Below are 23,198 nucleotides of genomic sequence, written 5' to 3'. Positions count from 1 at the left end.
ACTCCTCACCAGCCAATCAGGACAGCGGAGCGCAACGGGGCAGCTGATTGGCGTTGAAGGCAGGCATAAGACAGACCGGCGACGATGATTGGCTAGAATTCCTGACGAAGCGATAAAGCGTGTGGACCGTTTGACTGCTTTCCTCCGCTCCTAAAGTGATCAATTCCCTTTATGAAACCTTTCAGAATATATTAATTCCCTTTATTCAACTTTCAAGTGACCAATTCCCTTTATGAAACCTTTCAAAAGTTGTCAATTCCCTTCATTCACTTTTCAAGGGATCAATTCCCTTTATGAAACCTTTCAAGTGATCAATTCCCTTTATGAAACCTTTCAAGGGATCAATTCCCATTATGAAACCTTTTAAAGGGATCAATTCCCTTTATAAAACCTTTCAAAAGTTGTCAATTCCCTTCATTCACCTTTCAAGTGATCAATTCCCCTTATTTGCCTTTCAAAAGTTGTCAATTTCCTTTATTCACCTTTCAAAGGGTCAATTCCCTTTATTCCCCTTCTAAATGATCAATGCCCTTCCTTCACCTTCCGAGTTGTCAATTTCTTTTATTCACTTTTCAAAATTTATCAGTTCCCTGGATTTGCCTTTCAAAATGTATCAATGCCCATTATTCACTTTTCAAAATGTATTAACTCCCTTTATTCGCCTTTCAAGTTGTCAATTTCCTTTATTCGTCTTTCAAAAGTTGTCGATTTACATTCAATATTGTTGGGGTCATGCAAAACCTTAATTTGAACCAATATGAATTGTAATTAAATGAATGTCATTTCACATGGCCTTCCTTTAAAAGTTAACTATGTTTCTTTACTATAGAAACCAGCAGGCATCCATTTAATGCTTTTACTGTAGCAAAAGCAAATGAAGTTTTAGTTGGAAAAAAGCCATGAAAAACATACGTGGTCTCTATAATTACTAATATTCTTTAAAACAAACGTCATTAATAACAGTGTGCCAAGAAAATAAGACATTCAGAAACAGTCAAATTTTGAAACATTATTTCAACAAAGACAGAATTCAAAGGAAAAAGTCATTATTATTAGTAGTAGTTACTATTATTATCAATAGTAATATTTGATCTCCACTACCGGAGAGTAATTGGATCAAAGAACACAAGACCCAGACATAAATTTAGATAAATGACAGTTGAAAAAAACAACTACAGAACAATAAGAGGTGTTGAGTCCGTTTGTTCATTTTGGTATGAAAATAGTTTATTAAAACCAAATCCCTATTGCTGAAATATTAAACAGGTTCACATCTCCACAAACTTAAAAATTATACAAACATCTCATTTTCATACGATGTAAACATGGTAAGTTAAAAACATTACAGCAAAAGGGTCTTTGTCTCTTATTTTAGGTTTCCTATCGTCTTCCACGTTCATGGGGAATACTTCAAAAAACACCTTTACCTCCAAATCTACAAAGGTCATTTGAGTAGTGGAAGCATATTTACAGCAGACGCATTTCCTTCTCAACCACCCATCCCCCCCACCCAGATTTTTTTTTTATATCCCTTAAGGACAATCCATCCCAACCTTAGCCTTAGAGAATATCTGCACTGAATATTTAGTATTTTCCTTGGGTCCAAACCATCTGATTCAACTTTTCAACCAATTAACAAGCAATTTATTAATCTGAAAATGTATGTGAGTGGGGTGGGGGGGGTGGGGGGTGCAGTGCAAGGATCGTCCAAGACCAGGACTGGGAAACACTGGTTTAAAGCAACATTCAAGCTCTACAATGGAACACTGATTACAGGACAGTGCTCCATGTTAGCCAGACTCTTGATAAAGTCAATTACAGGATAATTGAATGAAATTTTAGAAGGGGGACAAGGCATACAATTCAATCTGTTTCTATGGGACTGTAATCCTTATGCCTCAAGTTGTTTCTGCATCATTTCTGCTCAATATCCTGTAGTGTCCAAGATCAGCCTGGACAAAGACATGAAGCAAGCTGTTCAAAGATGCACAGACAGATGGCTTTTGCCCATTGGTTTCTTGATCTTAAATAACTGGCCCTTCCTTTCAGGTCTAGACCCATGTGAGGCAATCTTTCCAATACCATTCTAGATGGTGTTCGTAAGCATTTCAGCAAATGTTCACACAAACATGTGCATCTTGTCAAGTAAAAAACAAAAAGAACAAATCATATGAGTATTGCAGTCCAGATCTAAGCGTGGTCTATGATTCGTCTGCCTTAGTTTGTTCTGCAGGTTGGTTCAGATTTTCCGCTGCAGGGCCGGAGGCCTGCGAGTCTGCAATCACGTTGGTGGAAGGGGGCAGAGCTTCTGTGTCAGCTTGGGCAAGTTCTTTAGCAGAGTCTGCAGAGTGCTCGGAGCTGCTAGAGTCTCTGAGTGCCTCGTGTCCGTTGGGCTGACTGGCCATGTTGGCCAGTTTGTCGAGTCTGTCGTCCCTGTCCCAGCGAGTGCTCCTCTCTCGCGTGCCAGGTTCCCTGTCTCTGCGTTTGGCCCGCTCCTCACCCTCTCTACCTTGCTCTCGCTCTCTGTCTCTCTCTCGCTCCCTCTCCCCATCCGGACTCCTCCTCCAGTCCCTGCGCTCCCGTGCTCTGTCCCACCCGCCTCGCTGCTCTGCTTCCTCATGCCAGCTCCCAAAGCGCTCCCGCCCTTCGGACCTGTCCCCACTGCGGCCCTCGCCGAACGACCTGCGCCCTCCATACCAGTCTTGTTCCCTGTCCCTTTCCCGGGCAGGCCCGGGGCGATCCGCCCTGAAGGGCCGTCCTTCATGCTCTTCTTGTCCGTCCGGTCCTCTTGGGCCACTGGGCCTAATGAACGGAGGCCCTGGAGGAGGAAAGGGGCCTCTCATGACGTGTGGAGGGGGATGCATTCCGAAGCCACCTGGGGGAGGTTCACGATGCATTATTTGAGGAGGGCCTCTGGGAGGCATCATCTGTGGAGGCATGGGAGGCATGCCTGGCCGTGGGGGTGGCATGGGGAAACGCTGCAGGTGTGGAGGGAGCATCCCTGGGGGACGCTGGAGAGGCATCATACCTGGTCTTGAACCCAACAGCCCTGGTGGATTCTGCATGTTCATTCCTGCCAAGTTAACAAAGTAAAAAAACTTTAATAATTTATGTTGTTTAAAATGTGCAGGTACATTATATAGCTATAACAGTCCTAACAGCATAATGGCAATGATCCAACATACTAGTACAAGATACAGAACTTGGTCCCCACCCACCTTGAATGAAACCTTCTGCTCCTTCCCTGTTTGTCCGGGAGCCTACGCCTGCTGGATCACCAGGCAGGTCCTCTCCTGAGCTACCAGCTGCAGTGGAAAGACATAGCCTGAGAAATCACAGCTTCTGAAAACCAATGGCGAGTGTGCTCACTCTCTGTTTACTATAAGTAGCCTAATGCTAGCAGCAGCTACCAAAATGTTCTGTGTAATTAAGCATAAAGTTAAAGCTTAACACTATGTGCTGGACTGACCTGGTGGCATGCCAATGCCTGATGTGGGTGGAGGAGGACCAGCAGAAGCCATAGCAGGCATAGCACCAGGAGGGAGGAATCCTGAAATACAGTCCATGACAAAGACAGATAATTAATATTTATATAATAATGATATTTTAATACTTTTAAAGCAATCACTGGTGAGGATATATCAATTCAATACAAACAGTAGCTTTCTGCAATGTTTAAGGGGTCTTAAACACTTTAGAGATATGGTTCCCGTCACCACTATAAACAATTCTGACATGGCAATTTTCTCTCGAACTATGTATTTCACATCTAACCACTCTGAATCACTGTTTACATCTCACTGGTCAAGTTGTGCCACAATTCTTAGAAAACTGAATTCTGTTCAGCATAGAGTATTCATTCAACAACACAGTTATTATACCTGGAGGCATCTGCATGGGGTTAAATCCGGGCCTCATAAAGGGGCCAGGAGGAGGTGGTACCCCAGGTGGAAAAGAGGGTGGAGGCATATTCATGGGTCCAGGGAAACCTGGGGGTGGAACTCCAACTGTGCCAGCAGCCCCTACTGGTTGGACAGGAGAAGCCTGTGTGGAAAGAATACCAATACCACTGACTGACATTAAAGCACATTAAATGAGTAAATAGCTAAAATGCAGTCCAGTATTAGATTGGGGTGTCCTTAAATGTTCAGGGTAAATAACATTCTTGGAATCTTCCCAAGACCAAACAGAGTCTGGCACCATTCCATCCCCCATGGAAAATGAGGCAGATAAGCTTCAACTATATTGGTGAGGTAGGACATAAGTGTTTTCATACAGAAATCCATTTACAACCACTAGGAATTCATTTAAAAGACTAAGATAAACACAACCAAGCGAAGATTCACTTAAAATGCTCTATTGTGGTCACAAGAAATCCCATGATCTCCATGTTTACCAATTTTTCCTCTACATCACATTTTGTCATTTAGTCAATCATCCCAGGAAACAAGATGTGAAATGAAAATAGTTGAATAATAAACGAAATAATAAAGAAATGAAAATGAAATAATATTCAGACCAAGACAGACAGAACATTGAGTTTTTGCTTTTCATGGCAATGTTTTTCAAAACACACACACACGCATTCACAAAATGCACTTACCCAACCTTAGATACTAACTAATCATCTAATTCGACTTTATAGTAATAAGTAAACCTAAAGACAAATAAACCACTATAAAACATTCTTCAGATTACTGAACCATAAAAGGGTGACCACCGAACATGACTATATGGGGGAAGACAAACCAAACACTCAGTTTCCTTGTTTGCCAAGCAGTCGTTAAATGTGAATTGACATACTTGTGGGTGTGATACGGTGAACTGCAAATATGGTGAAAGGAAATCTACGTTGCTTGTAGGTGTGATTCAGTGAATTGTAAATACGGTGAATAGTAAATCTATGTGGCATCTATGTTGCTGTGATCGCAGTATATTGTTATCAAATTTGGGCAGCTATTAAGTGAGGCAAGGTTTTTTTTTTATAGATTTGAGCCACCTTGCTCGTAAAACCTTGAGAAAAATGCATATTTATCTGAATATTATGAAATATAAACTTTATTTAGTAGCAAATCAACCAATAATGTCAGGGGTGCAAATGTTACAAATTACAAAATTTGAACCAGTATATACATACTTATATTATGTAATATTATTAATATTATTGGTGGGGAAAAAGGCTTCATCAAACATGCCACATTTATTCTGAACTACAAAACAGAAAAGCAAATATCTACAATATTGTATTTACATGAGATTGCTAATACATGTTCAGAGTGAGATCCAAAAAATAATAGTTGTGAATTCATACTAAAAACAGTGACAAAGAAAAGGTTCCTGTTATGCTACAAAAATGCTGCATCCTGACTATTATTGTCTGAGAAAACAAGTCGTTTACTAAGTTCAACAACATAAAACATCAGTTACGTTTTACCCAGTGTTAAGAAGTGCCCAAGTCTCCCCTACAATATTTATTACAAAACAAAGAGGTAAACAGAACGTATTATCCATGCTTGCTGAACTTGCAGAACTGCTACTACAGCTAATAACGGTTCTAAGTAATTTGTAAGAATAATGTTGGAGGGGGGAGAATAAAGAAATAATAATAAAAAAAAAACATTTTAATATAAGTACTCTACTAAAAACGCTGGTCATGAAGAGGTTGAATAATACTGAGATGGCAGTCATTAAAAGTGGCATTTCATGTTGAATTTGGAGAAAACACTTCTATTTGTTGTGTTGACCTTTTTTAAATTGTTCGTTTGTTTGGTTTATTGCAAACAGCTAAAAGTTTGTACATTTTGCCAATAAACCTAATTTGCAATGGGGGTTGAATAATTCTGTTTGCAACTGCAAACATGACATGTGTTACCTGTACAGAGGCCGGAGCTGGACTCTCATCAGTTAGCCCCACCTCAGCTCTGCCGTTCTGGGACGTCTCGTCAGTGTTCTCCAGTTCACCGTGGGCACCCTTCCATTCTGAAGAAACAAAGGCAAGCAAGTCTTACAATAGAGCCAGACCCCCTGCAGCTCGGCCAGTTTGGTGAGAGTAACCTCTGTAGTCTTTGCACCACTTGTCGATTACTGATAATATTACTTCTACATCAAAATGCACGGATTACTATTTTTATTTAGTCGTCAATTGTGCGTCATATAAATTGTGCAGCAGGCAAAAATAAGCATGCAGTTACCTGGGGAAAGTGTATCTGTGTCCAGTACACCCCCCTCTTTGAAGTCTTCCAGGTCCTCCATTTTGGCTTTGGACCACGGGATATAGGTGACACCTAGTTCCACATCCCAGTACTGCTTGAACTCTGACTTTATGCCTTTGTTCAAAGCCCAGGCAATCTGTGAAAACAAGTGAAAGAAAATCTTTTAGGTATGCAACTGTGTCTGATTGAGAAAATAATACTCGGGAATGTGTCTAATTGTTAAATTAAATTACATGAGTGTTGATTTGTTTAGTAACTATTAATATTCTAATAAAATATAAACACTTACTCAAACTTAGGGCTTTTGCTTGGATTAACTGATTAATCAAATGGGATTAGAGAGATTAATTGTTAAAATAAAGGATCATTAGCTGCAGCCCTTAACATAGTTAATAGTGGTACCTTAATGGCTTTTTGGTTGACTTTGTAAGTGCCTCTGCTAAGCTTCTGTAGCGCTCGAAAGGCATCCTGTCGATGAACCATGACAATGTAGGCACAACCACGAGGAGGAATCATCTACAAAACAACGGAACACAGTAACACAAAATTTAAAAAAAACAAAAAAACAACAACAATCATTTATGTATTTATTTGTAGTCTTTTATTAAGTACGAAATGTTGAGTATTACAACAATCAGGTTGCCTTTGGGCATATGTATGTGTTTAAACTTACATTTATGGACTCTATCTGGCCAAACTCCTCTAAAAGGCAAGCCACATCCTGCTGCTGGGTCCTCTTGTCCAGCTGCCCCACCCACAGAGTAGTGCTGCACACTGTGTGTGTGTGTGTGTGTGTGTGTGTGTGTGTGTGTGTGTGTGTGTGTGCGTAAGAGGGGGGGGGGGGGGGGGGGGGGGGGGAAGGAGTGTGTGTGAGTGTGAGACAAGAGACAAACAGAGAATCAGTGTTAGCAAAAGCAGCAGAAGCTGAGCTGAGTCCATAATGTCACCATAAATAATTTCCTAATTAAAAGAATTTCCTAATTAAAAGAATTCTCAATTTGACATTATAAAAATATAACTAACTACACAAACTCACAGTCTGGCATTTACTGACAGCTCTACCTTTGAACTGCTAGCAGTCAGTATGTTGTTGCTTACCGCTTAGTGTGTCAGGTTTGATGAGCGGTAGGCCTTTCTGTCTGCGTTCTCGTTCTCTTTCCCTCTCCCTCCTCTCCTGAGAACGGGAGCGAGGAGAGTGGCGTCGCCGTTCCCTGGACCGAGAGCGTGAGCGTCGATGTCGCGAACGCCTGGAGCGAGAGTTTGACCGCGACCGCCTCCTCTTTGGAGATCTGCAAAAAACGACACGTTCTCATGGCAAAGCTGACTATATAACACTTTGGACCCGGCAACATGGGGTCTTTCTGACCTGATAATTTCAAAACAAAATTTCATCACATCTCACCTTGAGCCGGAACGGGACCTAGATCTTCTGCCATCTGCTTGATGTCTTGAAGATGGGTCTAAATCCATAGGGGCCTCCTGTACAAAAAAAATAATAACTCATTGATTAAGGTTAAGTTGCATACAAAAAAAGATTTGAACCTAAAGCACATAAAACATTTACATTTGTATATAGAAAGCTGATGATTTGCACAGCAAACTCTTCCACAAAAGTAACTGTCCTTTTTATGCACTTTTTTTGGGTTACCATGGATCTAGGCTATTTCTCTTAGCTATAAATAGCTGGTACATTCACGGAAATTCAGGCTATACCTGATGGTGCTGCACAGCCGCGAGCTGAGAGAAGGCATCATTCTGAGGAGGAAAGGCTCCAGGGAAGCCATGGGGAACAGCAGTAGGCGGCTGCCCCATCGGAGGCATCATCCCTGGGTATGGTTGAGGGCGCATACGGCTGAAATTCTGGAGTTGACCATTTGGAGGTAGAACCTGAAACAGGCAAACAAACAAAAAAAAAAAAACCCACTAGTGACACACTGCAAAGTTCTCTGAAAGAATTACAACGAAGCAGGTAAGAATCATTATTTTTTTTTCAATATAGTTCAATATAAATTGTTTACAATAACATTAATTGTTCCAGTACTGACTATCCAGCCTGCACCTCATACTCGACTTCAGACAGAGAGATCAAAAAGACACCAAAGACATTTGGCTTGCATTACTTATAAACTTAACTATTAACAGTAATGAATTCACTGATTACCTGCAAGTTGTTTTGTAGCAAATAAATAGGATGTATTAGGGGTGCGTTTAGGAAATCGATTTTTCAATTGAAAGTGATTCTCATTTGATTGATCCGACCAAGATATGTGTACGGATATGTGCACGTGTGGAAATAACCAGCTTGTTGCAGATTGGATGTTTCGCCCCCGTACACTCAATTTAGCCTCACAGGCAGCTCTCAAGTCCACCTGTCGTGCATTTGCTCGGCCAAGTGAGGCACATTGCATCATTTTTTTCATTGTTCATTTATATAAACTCAAAGTGTTCATATAACACTTTAACAATCTTTTTAATAACACAATCTTAATCTTAATAATGTTAGGTTGAGTGTTCCTTGTACTTTTACACTCTTTCTGAAAATCTCTTCATATTCAAACAAAACATATTGTAACTGAAATATCCCTAAATTAATCAATATTCAATTGAATTGAATCAGATCAGAAATCGAATTGAATTGGGACCTTGTGAATCTGAATCGAATCCATCTGGGAAATCAGTGGTGACACACAGCCCTAATATGTATGTAACTTTGGTTTGAGCAAAGAAGTCATTTTGTTTCAGAACAAAAGATTGATTTTACTTTTAGGGTGAGCTGTAAAGAAAAGAAAAAAAACCAAACAAACAAAAAAGCTCTGCTTTTATTGGCTGGTTTACAGCACTGTGACAGCTCACAAGAGCAAAGTTACACAGCATAGCTTTGTGTTTAGCACTATAACAAATACATTACGTTTTTGATTTGTTTCATTATTTCCAAGTTGTACTGTACAGTTTGCTGTCCTCAGTGTTTTCTTGGTGTGGTGTGCTGTTAGCTAGCTAAAGGCACTGCAGAAGGTTTTAGAGTTAGCTATAAGGTAACTCTTGGTTAGGTTATCCCAAAGAGACAACAGTGTTTCAGGTTTTGTCTCTTCCATTTTTCGTTAACCAACTATGTCAAGGTAAATACAGTTTTCCATTTTACCAAACAGCCTAAAGCATACCTGTTGGTCTGGAGTCACACCCATTGGATGCTGCTGAAAGTGCTGCATCTGACTGGCTTGTTGAGGGAAGGATGCTGAAACCTGCTGAGCTTGCGGAAGACCTTCAGGAAAGCCACTGTAAACACACAAGATCGACCATACCACCACATCAGCGCTCAGGTTCAGCATCTTTTGCTCCAAGTTATTTCCTCTGATGATAATTTGGGTAAGGAGTTGACTTACAAAGCAGGCTGAACAGAGGGCGTCTCATCCTTCTTGGTCTCATCTCCACCTTCTGGCTCATCGTCATAATCAAAGCGGTCAAGAAGTTTCTGAAAAACAAAAGCAATCTATGTTACCTCTACTTTTCAGGCACGTTGTCCAAAGCGTTAGATCGTGGGTTCGAGATACTGACTAAATAAAAGTGTGTTATATATGTGTGTGTGTGTATATATATATATATATATATATATATATATATATATATATATATATATATATATACATAAATAATGCAGGTTTACCTTGTCAAAAGTAGCTTTCTTTTCTACAGGCAATGGGGCATGTGGGAGGCATTGAGCAAGACCAGCAGACGGCTGCCCAGCTGGTGTCTGCAAATGGAAGTTGGCTGTCATATTGTTCTCCAGCGCTGGAGACTGTGGCTTTCCTGGTTGCTGGAATGTCTGTAGCATCTGCTGGAGCTAAAGTGAGAATGTATGTTAGTGAGAGTGTGCAAGATATCGACCAGTAAGATTGGGGAAGCATTTTGAAAGTATATTTTAAAATACATATTTACTCGCACAGACAACACTATTTTTCAGTTCTACAATATACACTTTATTATGAGCTCCAGGTATGGTTCATCATGCTGATAACGATGGTCTAGAATACCTGCTGGCCTTGGGAGGACTGGAAGAGTTGAGCTACTGCAGCAAAAGCATCAGAGTTCTGCAACTGTGGCATGGTTGCTTGGACCGAGTTAGCAGACACCACTGGCTGGCTCTCTGGTTCCTTGGCTGGGGAGGGAGGGGATGTAGCTAGAAAGCAAGGATTTTAGGCATTTTATTTAACTTCCAAAAATTCAACGTGACTTTTACTTTGAAACGTGTGATTTGCAATGCATTGCTTGAAGAACCATTATGATCTTATAACTCACAATACAGATAAACAAAATCACTTGACCAACTTACAAGCTGTCACAAACTGCACCCCTGTCCTGCATCTCCCCTTATTTTCCCCCCAACAAAACATTAAGACCTTTGCTAAAATCTCATCAATTAACATTTCATTTTCATTTCTCCAAAATGGATGAAGTCCCAAAAGATTTGCTGTTTATGCCTATATTATTTTTATTATTTTATTGGAAACACTGTTTATTCATTGTAGTGTTCGCAGATAATAACCACTCAACACTCATCTCAACATCCTCAACAAACAGGGCTTTTATATTCATTAGTGGACAGTCTCTTCAGATGAAAAGTACTTTGCTTTTGGGAACTAAACAAATTTAAAACACTGTTGATCTCAGCACCAGCTGCTAGAGTCTATTCAGAATTGCACAGTGGCGTAGCTGTGGTTGCTAGTTCTTTTACTTACTGTAACGGACTGAATGATCAGGGTACTATCAGGGTAGTAGCGTCTGCTTTCCCATGAGCCACGTTACTGTACACATTCTACAACTATTTGTGTTTGAGTCTCATTCATTAAAACTCTGTCTCTACCATGCGACAGGTCCGTACCGCCATCTAGTGGTTAAACAATGAACTTCACGGTCCTGTGACAGAGCCGAACGCATATTCGAGCTGAACATTGGCAGACGCTGATACAAAACCAATTGATTCTTTAATGACCACGATGGGCTGTTGTTAACTTTTTGTAAATTGATTTTAACTGGAATAAGTTTTGGGTAACATTAAAGTCAGGATTTTTAAAGTTAGGGTTAGGACTAAGGCCGAGGTTAGGTTCTGGGTTAAGTTTAGGATTAGTGAAAATGAGGGTGAATCTACTTAATGGAAGTAACATATTAAATGATACATTTCCTAAAGTCAGCAGAATATCATCCTGACATTTACTTTAATGTACTGAGATTCCTCTCTATGGCTGTAAAATGTTACTGGGGACAGAATCACATCAAAATAAAGTATTGGCAAATACACACAGACATCATAGCTAAACTTTCTTAAAAAAACAGACCATGTGGTGGCTTTAAAGTACACAAGGACCAACACATTTATGCACAGCTTGGCACAAACATTCTGAAGCTCACAAAACTCAGCATTACTTTGTAGATCTCTATAAAGTACTTTTGCAGACCAGGTAATGGCAGTTCTGCTGGCAAAGCCATCTAACAGGAACACCACAGAATATTGGCAGATGCTGGGAGCAGCTATATTACTGGACATAGTATAACAGGGTAAAATAAGGGTCTCTTAATTGAGCAAATATTTTTGCCTTCTTTCCACAAATACACAGCGAAAGTGTTTGAGACTCTCATATGCAAAACTGTTCACCAGACTGAGACAGTAGAGCAGAAGAAAAGTGAAAGCTTGTGAGTTTCAGCTTGGTCTTTAGTAGTCACACTCACTAACTCACCCATATCTGGGCCATTGTCCAGAGCTGCACCTCCAGATGAGCTGCTGGACCCAGCAGCCATGTCCAAGAGTGGCTGGATCACCTCAATCTTAAACACCCCGTTCTTCTGCCACAGGTTTAGGACACGCACAATTTTACTCTGAAAGTACAAAATGACAGACCAAATGAAGGTTTGAGACTGATCCCTGCCCAAAAGCTGAACAAAGAAATTTAGATCTAGCTCTTAATGGAAGGGGGGAAAAACTAAAACCAAAACTTATGCAAATATGACATTTCTATTCAATTCTATATAAATGACTACTCAACTGAAACTGGATTATAATGTGACTCTTACTCTTAATTTAACTCCTGAGACAACATAGTTTCTGTTTTTGATCAACAACTGGACACAGTGAAATGATTTAGCATAAAAGATACAGCTGGAAATAATCTCAGCCATCTTGTTGTGCGAGTGTGAATCTCTAGTTTCTGCATAAATTAATTAAAAATAACCAAGTTAAAAATTAATGTGAAAGGGTGGGGGAATTTGATGTCAACTCACAGAACCACTGTTTTTGTGCCCTTTCATCTTTAAAAGTAGATATAATTAGCCAGTTGTTTACATTTAAGAAGTGCAAAAAGTGCATCCCCCGACTACATAAACTAGCTGCATGGTGCTACATGGTAAGGGGTCTCCACAAATCACGGGAGAAGTCAGAGGACTGGTCTATTGTTTCAAAGAGTAGAAGACTGCGAGAGAACTTAAGAGTAAGAGAGGGAAAAAATATCCTTACCCTGTCCTCTGTGGGACACAAGCAGAGGTTCTCAAACGTCCCAGTGATGTTCTTAGTGAACCTGGGACCAAACACATCTTTGTCCGCACCAAACTGATGACGGGACTGTCGCACAATGGAGTCCACCACATAGAGCCCTGGGACTTTGTACTCAGGTTTACACTGCAGGAAACAAGAGATACCTTGTTACTAGTAAGTACTACTAGTAACAGATCCTTCAATAAAAAACACTCAAGTACACGCTGGAGCATCATCTAAAAATTGTATTTCTTATTTTTTTTTTACCCATTTTCTCTCCAATTTGGATCACCAATTACACAACCTATACATATTCTCCCCCCAGTCACAGCTGCCAATCCAAAATTAGCATGATTTTAGCACAAGACATGCTTACCTTCTTGATGAATTTTTCAACAATTTGGACAACATGCTTGTAGAGCTGAAACACAAACATTCATATTTAGGATCAATATAACCTCTCTTAGTAACATATCATGCCATTCATAACCTGCTTGCACACATCAAGTAACATCAAGTTAGCTAATGTGTGCAAGCATGTTATTAATAGAGCTGACTTAACAATAAAACTAAAATGTGACACTGAGAAGACATAACACTTACTTTAATAGCTTTTATGGCTGACTTTGTAATGGAGATCATCTTTGCTCTGGAAATAGGTGGCTTCGAGTCCATCAGGGAAAACAACTGCAATGTAAACATGGTACTTAATATGGTACTTCTGACCTGATGTCTTTTCTGCTACATGCACACACTCTCTCTCTCTCTCTCTCTCTCTCTCTCCAACCATTTACCCCAGATAAAAATGGAAGCATTTTTTTGCACAAAGCATTTGCACTAATAACTTTAATACCTCACTGGACTCAATATTTATTACACACTGCAGAATTTGCACACTACCGGCAATTATTTATTATTCTCTGTCTGCACTTGTGTTTTGTATGCACTGTCTATGTTGCACCATGGTCCTGGAGGAAAGTTGTTTCGTTTCACTGTGTACTCTGTATGTAGTTGAAATGACAATAAAACCCACTTGACTTGACTTGAGTGTCTACACAATTTTATTTCAAATATGACTTACAATGTTAATGAGAGGACAAGCAAAGGAAAACGCTTGTCTGTTAGTCTAAAGTTTCTACAGTACAAAAATATAATGACAAAAATGCCAGCAGGCCACAACAGGCAGAGAAAAATATTACCCAATAACACAATGATACATCTCCACCTCCACCTATGAAAATGATCAACCAGCTCAGATACCCTCCCTGACTCCACGTAAACTTAGTTATTGAGACTCAGCAAACTTCAGTTTGCTAACCTAACGAGCAGCGAAACTTAAGCAACAACGACACTTGTTCACTACTCTAATGGATACGTTAGCAAAGGTCTCATTTGAAGGACCATTAAAAGAGTGCTTATATTATGTCTTTCTTTATTACTTGTGAAGATCACTGTGCTCAGTCACTCTGCGCATGTGACCATGTACTGAAATGCCTGCAGTATGCAAACATGCTTCCAATTGGACATCTGAGCGTTTGCTCTTCAAATTTACATCATGGTAGGAGTGTTGACGCGAAAGAGAATGATTTACTGTGTGAGTCTGCAACAAAGGGCCCAGGTCTCATTTTTGTAACTACAGTAACTACTGAACAATTTATAGTAATTACCGTATAATAATTATTAGGCTTTATAACTGAACATCAATTCTAGGTTTAATGAAGCATTATGTGAGAACTGGCTCCCTCTTCTCTTCTCACTTCAGCTACTATGGAGGCATACGGACGCATCCACTTATTTACTTACATTTTCAGGTTAATACTGCACACACAAATGGAATACAAAAGCCCTAAACCCAATGAAGTCCACAGGTCTTTACAAAGCCCATTCTGAGCCAAACTGGTTGGATTAGAGCAAGGAAACGCCAACCATTACATAGCAAGGCACCACCAGGAGCAGGACTGGAGAACACTGTATTTACAGCAACTGTATCTTCTAGTCCTCCAGACAAACACCAGACAGTTGCTAGGAATTCATCCTTGCGGTAAAATAAAAATAATATAATAATTATAAAATGTGAAAACTGAAAACTCTATTCTGCATTACAGAGAAATGTTAAGTTACATATAATACACTGACATTACATAACCTGTTTGCTTTTTTGAAATACAACAAATACATCAAACTTATGTTTGAAACGTACAAATGTAAACGTCGGATACTGACATTATTTAAGCAATTATTTGTTGACACTGATATGACGCTAAAACACTTGTCCATTCCTATTAATTACACACATCTCCAACCTCTATACAGCTTTAAACAAACAGTAACTTTACATTAGACAGATAAACATTCTTGACTAATCCAAGCAGCATCATACATAAACTAGTATTTTAGGTCCTGCTTTGTGCTCCCACCCATTAACAGCTGTACACATGCATTTCTGCACAAGCTGAGAGATACAGCACCTGCATCTGTAAAATAAACACATGTAGACTGACATTGGAGATGTCAGAAGTTCGTGAGAGAGGTTGTGTGCAGCTCCACTGAAGTTACATAGTGCAGCAGCAGTGTTCCAGTGCGGGGAGGGCACCGACTGCTATTCTCCCTTTCACAAGTCAGGGGAGCATCATGATTTTAAAGCTGCTATTTCATGGTAAAGTTGCTACAACATTGTTTTAATGCATATGACTGCATGTGGATTTTTTTTTGTGCTTTATTATCATTTATACTGATACACTGATCATATGATCCGCCAGTGTGTTTACACCTCCAACAACTGCTTCAGGAGTACAGTGGTTTTTGGCCCATTACTATTTCACCAGTGAACTGGACTAGATATTGATGTGATTTTTGACTCTGCTACTGATGATACTTGACAGTAATCTGATGCTCTTGAACACCCAAATCCACACATTTCTGTGTCTGTGTACATCCATGCACATGCAGAGTCTGACACTACCCCACCACTGCGACCAGCAACTCAAAAGAAACAACTGACCACAGACCAGACTACTCAGTATGGAGCAGAAAAACAACAGTTAGAGACTTCAAACGTTCCCACAATGTAATAAATTGATCCCTCGGTTTAACTACAGCACCGATTTATTAAAACACTTTAGGCACTGTGTAATTTAGCACATATCAGCAATAACCTGGGCACATCAGAGATGCTGAAAGTTAACAGTAATGGCATCACCCCGCGTCTATAGCTACAACAGGAGGTGGGCGCTAGGTGAGCCTACACCCACCACACAGCGTTAGCCCAGGACTGTTACTAGCAGGCTAACAGAAAGCCATCTTTCCACGGGTCACGCTGCATGTCAACAGACCCTTTAAAGCGACTTCAGGCTACAACGTTTGCAACCTGATCAGCTGCTATGTAGCAGAATCCGACTGTGAGTGAGCTGAGGCTGAAACGCTGCCTGCAAGCTAGCAAAGCTAACGAGTCTCCAAGGAGGAAAACAACAGCCAGCACTCCGCATTAACACACACACAGTCCGCGGCTCCGGAGAGCACACCGCGCGTCCACAGGCTAAATATCTAACGCACAGGACCACACACCATGCAGTCTGGTCCAAAGTGCCCGCAGTTCTCCTCAGCGAGGCCTCTGTGCTCTGTGGCCTAAAAAAACAACACGGACTGTTTCACCTCCTAGCCTGAGAGCTAACGACAGCTAGCTAGCTAGCGTGCTAGCTAGCTAACTGCTAACCAGTGAGAGCGCTCTGTGTGTGTAGGTGTTAATAAACCCAGAGCAGACTGACCTCGTGGTTAAAAGCGTTAACGGCGTCCATCGTGCCCCGCCTGTGCTGTCCTTGCTTTTCTGTTAAATTCCTAAAAAACTCTTAAATGTGATATTTCTCCTCCACAGGCCGCGCCAACATGTCCGCCGCCGCTTAGCCCTCCGAACACCGCGGTGTGGCGGTGCGCAGTGCATGCCGGGAGCAGGCACTCTGCGCTTCCCAACGGGTCCATCAGGAGGCGCTGCGGCCAATCATTACTACACACACACACACACACACACACACACACACACACACACACACACACACACACACACACACACACACACACACACACACACAGCCCGTTCGTTTATTGCTGTTTACGTAGTTAATTATTTAATATATACATTTAAAAAATCTTGTGTATGTAATAAAAAATGTGAATGTTACTAAATTATGTACAATTAATTATCTTCATCATTTCATAAATGGAGTAACGAAGTACAATTACTTTTTTAATGTGTTAATTCATAAGTAGTTTATGTATTCGTTTAGCTACATATACTGTGTGGTGTTTCACTAATCAAGAACAATTAATTATTTCATTTATTGGTTTATAAGTATTTAATAAATGTATGAGTTTACATCAAATTTCTTCATTAGAAACTTGTTTTATTTATTAATTTATAAATAAATCCAGCGGGCACTGTATTTAAAAAGTACATACTACATACTAGTTTTTCAATCAAATACATTTAACAGTTTGTCAGATTTGTAAATAAATGAGACATTAGAAATTTGCCTATTAAATGTTCTTACCCACAGTGCCCCCAGCCTGGTCCCATAATCCCATCCTTTAATACACATGTTTTCTATACTATGACTACCAGATGTAGGGCTTGTTTATTGGGTTGTGTTTTTTTGTGGTATTTTAAGCTTGTAATAAAGGTTTATTTACTGATTATTTTGGGCTGGGGTTACTTTTGTGACAGGAACTTCAGGAAAAGATCAGCTTAAATCTAAGCATCTATCTAATCCCAATCATTTTATAAGCAAACACTGTATCTACTGATACAGCGGAAATGTTTTAGGTGGTTGCCTTGGTGTTGTTAGGTGGTTGCTATGGTGTTGCTAGGTGGTCACTATGGTATCCCAGGTGGTTACTATGGTATTCTAGATGGTTCCTTTGATACAGCAGTGATATCCCAGGTGGTTGCTATGGTGTTGATAAGTAACAGACCTTTACCCAAATGATAACCATGTTTTCTACCAGTTTACATCTTTTAATGCTCAGCTGTGCCGTCTTTGCTGGCATTATTCAAATTATATTTGTGATCTGTGGTTTCAAACAATATACCTTGATGTCAAGGCAGGCAATGTGTTATACAGTTCCACATACGGATATAAAATAGCTTTTTGTCACCCTGAAGTTTATTTTTTCAAAGAGACAGACTCAAATAATAATAGTGAATTTGCATTCAGTCCAGAGTCCAGTGTTTCCCAACTGAAGTCCCAGAGTTCCCTAATGCACTGCATAGTTTTGTGTATCATGCACACCTGACTGTTAAGACATTGAGAATATGGAGAAAACTGCACAGTAGGGGGAGCTCCAGGACTGCGAGACTCTTCAAAGGTTTTGTTTTTTATCTAGAACCAGGACATTTAGTCAAAATGGGAACTATGGGTCAGTTTCCTGGTTAAATGGAGAAAACACAAATACACTGTTCAAAACCAAAAGTCAAGCCCATTCTGGTGAGGAATGTCTATCTGAAATCTATCTGACAGTTTTGTACCCACAAAATGAGCATGATAATACATTTCTAGGGATGTCCTGATCAGGTCTCTTCATGCTGATGCCGATCTGAGCCGATCTGAGCCGATCTTTGTGCTTGTATAAATAATACTGTAATGAGACGTTCTGGACTGATTGATTGGTTCTGAATGTGCTCTTCAGTGCTGGTTTAAAAACTAAGAAATGTGTGCGGTTCTCCCGCTGGTAAAACAGAACATGTCAGTGTGTTTTCATGTTCCACTGTAAAATAGCTCCACACTGCAGACTCTCAACTCTTATTTACCATCTGAGAACATCCGCTCTGTTGTTGGCTGGACAATAATGTCCAGTAATGGCACCTTGAGGACACCAGATGGTGCTCTGAACACTGTGGTTAAAACAAAGACTCTGAGATCAAATCCATTCAAATATGTCTAGAATGGGACAGCCCTATAAATTTCCCTGCTCTGAAGCTGATAATTACATACAGTGGGGAAAAAAGTATTTAGTCAGTCACCAATTGTGCAAGTTCTCCCACTTAAAAAGATGAGAGAGGCCTGTAATTGACATCATAGGTAGACCTCAACTGATTTTTAAAGAATTTATTTGCAAATAATGGTGGAAAATAAGTATTTGGTCACCTACAAACAAGCAAGATTTCTGGCTGTCCTCCACTCATTACCTGTATTAATGGCACCTGTTTGAACTCGTTAACAGTATAAAAGACACCTGCACACAACCTCAAACAGTCAAACTCTGAAGGCTGGGATAACTGAATCTGCAATAGGCAAGCAGCTTGGTGTAAAGAAATCTACTGTGGGAGCAATAATCAGAAAATAGGAGACCACTGCTAATCTCCCTCGATCAGGGGCTCCACGCAAGATCTCAGCCTGTGGGGTCAAAATGATCACAAGAACGGTGAACAAAAATCCTAGAACCACACGGGAGCTCCTAGTGATTGACCTGCAGAAAGCTGGGACCAACGTTACAAAGGCTACCGTCAGTAACACACTATGCCGCCAGGGACTGCACGTCTGAAGTTTGCTAGAGAGCATTTGGATGTTCTGGAAGAGTATTGGGAGAATGTCTTATGGTCAGATGAAACCAAAGTAGAACTGTTTGGTACAAACACAACTCGTTGTGTGTGGAGGAGAGTGAATGCTGAGTTGCATCCAAAGAGCACCATACCAACTGTGAAGCATGGGGGGGCAACATCATGCTTTGGGGCTGTTTCTCTGCAAAGGGACTAGGACAACTGGTCCGTGTACATGAAAGAATGAATGGGGCCATGTATTGTGAGATTTTGAGTGCAAACCTCCTTCCATCAGCAAGGGCATTGAAGATGAAACGTGGCTGGGTCTTTCAGCATGACAAGTCCTGGAGTGGCCTAGACAGTCTCCAGATCTCAACCCCATAGAAAACCTTTGAAGGGAGTTGAAAGTCTGTGTTGCCCGGCGACAGCCCCAAAACATCACTGCTCTAGAGGAGATCTGCATGGAGGAATGGGCCAACATGCCAGCAACGGTGTGTGCCAACCTTGTGAAGACTTACAGAAAATGTTTGACCTCTGTCATTGCCAACAAAGGATATATAACAAAGTATTGAGATGAACTTTTGTTATTGACCAAATACTAATTTTCCACCATTATTTGCAAATACATTCTTTAAAAATCAGACAATGTGATTTTCAGATTTTTTTTTTTCTCATTTTGTCTCTCATAGTTGAGGTCTACCTATGATGTAAATTACAGGCCTCTCTCATCTTTTTAAGTGGGAGAACTTGCACAATTGGTGACTGACTAAATACTTTTTTCACCACTGTAAAATGTATTAAATAATTGTATAAGTAACATTACACCCAAATATAATGAAGGCATGAAAAACATTTACAGTACTTCAATTACTTGTGTAAGTAAGGTAATGGTTAATAATTAATCTGTCTGTCCAGCCAAAAATATTCTAGTCCATCTCTTCCTGGTCAGGGTCATGGTGGGTCTAGATACATCTTACACCATATCTTATGAATCTGGCCATATTTGTTGCTGTCTTGTCAGTTACATACTGAATGTTCCACATACCTTTTAGAAGGTTGTTCCAATAGAATAGAAGATTTCCATCTGAGGAGGCAGTAGGGGCCTGTTATACAAATCTATTGCCTATTTCACTAAGCACTCAGAAGGGGTCTCACAAGGTCTTGGTTGGGAAAGCAAAGAGTAAGAACTACACATCTGTGGATAAACGAACATGTCTACTGGTCAGTTGCTCATCCTTCCTCATCATTATAAATGTTAACATTTTTAGACTTTGAATCTTTTAAAATATAATTTCTAAGATGGTGCAGCAGATCATTGCTGTCATGTATCTTGTATATAAATTTTTGATGTTTTTCCCTTTTTTTTGTTTTTTTACATACATTTTTTCATAATTTCATGACGAATGGACCAACAGAAATATTTTAGCATTCACTTCCATTAAAAGTTTTAAATTTGGGAGAAACAAGGTTTTTGTAAGACACCAACAACACACATTGTACAGTACTCAGTCTAGATTACAGTAACCGTAATCTTTTGAGACCCTGCAGTAATGTAGCGATCTCCTTGCACTTGGAGAAAACTGGGATTTTCACCATTTGATTAACAAAAGAAGTGGAACTTGCTGACAGTGTACAATATTAATTTTTGTGATGCAGTACAGTGGTTAAAAAGCATTCACCCTCTGAGCCAAAACTTGTTTGAACCATATTTGCCAGCAATTCCAGCTGCAAGTCGTCTGGGATATGTCTATGAAATCAATAATGCGATTCTGGATCCTCATATTTTTGGCCAAATTGGCAAAATTGCTCAATTTCAGTCACAATGAATGGATGGAGACAGTTGGTGAAAAGCAGTTCATTAGATTTACATCTGGGATTTGACTGGAGCACTCGAAAACTTTCATATTCTTGGTTTTGAACCACTCCAGTGTAGCTTTGGCAGCATTACAGCTCTTTGGTGAGTAAGCGCGATGGTTGTCCTGTTATGGCAGTTCTTGTCTGAGCCGTGGATCTGGCCTCTCTGATTAAGGGGTTTCTTATGCAGACACTGATTATTTGTGGGCTACCTCCTCTAGGCAGAGCCAAGGTTGGGCCTAAATCTTTACAAGATTTTTAAATAAAGGATATAATGGTGCCCCTGGAAGCTGTTAAATGTTTAGGATATTGTTTTAGAATCAAACATGTAATAATATTCCTTTAGATTTTCTATGGATTATTTTGTTTGGATAACTCTTTGGTCTCCATGATACTGCCTGTTTAGACATATTCTATACAAACCCTAGGGTCTTACAGGAACAGGTAAAGTCATATCAAGATAACCTGACTCTTCAGTTGCACACATCCTTAGAACATTTTTTTTCATGGGTTCTTCAGTAGATGCTGTGGTTCAATATAGAACTACGATAACTCAGAGAACCAAGTAAGTAAGTGTGCACAAGTGGACTTCATTTAACTAGTTAAATTAACACTATTAAGCCTACTATTAAACAGCCACACTGTCAAACAAAATATCAAATAGCTGTGGTTGCCAGAATTTCACTGTGAAATATAGGATCACAATATATATTATAAGACATTGGCGTATGCTTTTTTGGCAAGCGTAAATTTTATATTCAAGAACTGTTATGTTAAACTATGCGTATAACTATCTGTCTATAGTGACTTGCTCTTATAGACTTGCTCAGCACTAAGGCCAGGCAGTCAACCATTATATAAAATATAATTGTACACCCAAAAAAAGATTGCCTAGGAAGAATGACTACACACTGATAGTGAGTTAAGGGGGTGGGGACACACCCAGTATGCAAACAAAGATGATGTCAGGAGCCAGTGAGAAAGGAGTTTTAATTTAAAATGCACTTTATATCACAGAAATAATGTTGTTGTTGTGTAAATATGAAATATCTCTGTTAACAACTCAGTGCAAGAGTATTTAACACCAGACCAGATACGAGCATAAATGAGTGTTTGGGCTGGTGGTATTATACTGTTACAGAAACTGTATTCAACCTTTTTATAAATAAAAAAATGGAATTAGCCATTTTTTGCAAAATAGCAAATGTGTACATTTGTTTTTGTTTGGTTTAGTTGCTCAGTAAAACACTAATATTAGAATTATTACAAATTACATTCATACAAAAGTCTCCAACCCTCTCCTCATGGGAGTCTAGTCTAGTGTTATGTATAGTTATAATCCAACACCTGGTTTGGAAAATACAAGACACCCATATGTGTTGGACACAGATGGACTTTGGCCTCTGCTTATCACCCACCTGTACAGTGAACATACACACGCAAACACACACAGTGACAGTGAGCACACATGCCTGGAGCACAGGGCAGCCATTGCTGTGGCACCCAGGGAGCAATGTGGGTTAAGGCCCAACAGTGGCAGCTTGCTGAGCACAGGTATCAAACTCACAACCCTGTCATCAATAGCCCAGTACTCTCCACTGAGCCACTACTGCTCCCTAAACTCAGTGCTTAATGAGTTTGAATGAGGTGAGCTGCTGATGGAACTGAAGAAATAAGCTCCTTTTTGTTTAGTTATATCTCTTCTAATGTGATCTGGTGTCTTCCCAGATCCAGAGGAAGCTGGATCAAGTTGAGTTTTGGTTTATTATCCCAAATCATAAGATATTGCCTGGTCAATACCCCCATCTAGTCCTCTATAACTTGCAAAAAAGACCTCAAATCATTGTTGGTAATTTTTTCTTTTTTCAGGAACAACTGTGTTTGGTTAAAACTTGGAGGAAATCTCTGATACGAACCAGATGGTTAGCTTTGTTCCTGGCAAAATAGTGAAAAACATTTAAATGAATAATAATACTCTTGACAAGCATAGCATTTGCTTAAGGAAAAAACCTCTAGTACCTCTTTCAAACACTAACCTGGATTCTAAGATTTTAGTTTTCCTAAGCACGTTCCTGGGTGAATA

At 39.9% G+C, this 23,198-nt stretch overlaps 1 protein-coding gene across 1 annotated transcript; it reads right to left on the bottom strand.

Annotated features, from left to right (window-relative positions):
• Positions 1-1,201: 1,201 nt before the first annotated feature.
• Positions 1,202-16,684, bottom strand: scaf4a (SR-related CTD-associated factor 4a). Its single transcript, XM_072658924.1, has 20 exons — positions 16,497-16,684; positions 13,336-13,419; positions 13,109-13,153; positions 12,715-12,876; positions 11,942-12,080; positions 10,241-10,386; positions 9,874-10,050; positions 9,593-9,681; positions 9,371-9,485; positions 7,926-8,099; positions 7,615-7,691; positions 7,311-7,501; positions 6,886-6,986; positions 6,615-6,728; positions 6,192-6,348; positions 5,873-5,979; positions 3,882-4,044; positions 3,470-3,550; positions 3,219-3,305; positions 1,202-3,073 (listed from the first exon to the last, which is right to left on the bottom strand). Exons 1-20 carry the CDS (start codon positions 16,524-16,526, stop codon positions 2,202-2,204), a joined length of 3,111 nt encoding a protein of 1,036 aa, XP_072515025.1. The 5' UTR covers positions 16,527-16,684; the 3' UTR covers positions 1,202-2,201.
• Positions 16,685-23,198: the final 6,514 nt, after the last annotated feature.

The sequence above is a fragment of the Salminus brasiliensis genome, chromosome 16 (genome assembly GCF_030463535.1).
Source record: "Salminus brasiliensis chromosome 16, fSalBra1.hap2, whole genome shotgun sequence".
In the NCBI taxonomy this organism is placed as follows: Eukaryota; Metazoa; Chordata; class Actinopteri; order Characiformes; family Bryconidae; genus Salminus; species Salminus brasiliensis.
This window is presented reverse-complemented; position numbering and strand designations above follow the sequence as displayed.

Excerpts from the sequence above, each read along its gene's own strand:
- scaf4a (XM_072658924.1), bottom strand. The coding sequence starts at position 16,526 with ATGGACGCCGTTAACGCTTTTAACCACGAG. Across the intron at positions 12,877-13,108 it reads TTGAAAAATTCATCAAGAAG|TGTAAACCTGAGTACAAAGT; the intron begins GTAAGCATGTCT and ends TGTTTCCTGCAG. Across the intron at positions 7,502-7,614 it reads AGGTCCCGTTCCGGCTCAAG|ATCTCCAAAGAGGAGGCGGT; the intron begins GTGAGATGTGAT and ends CGTTTTTTGCAG.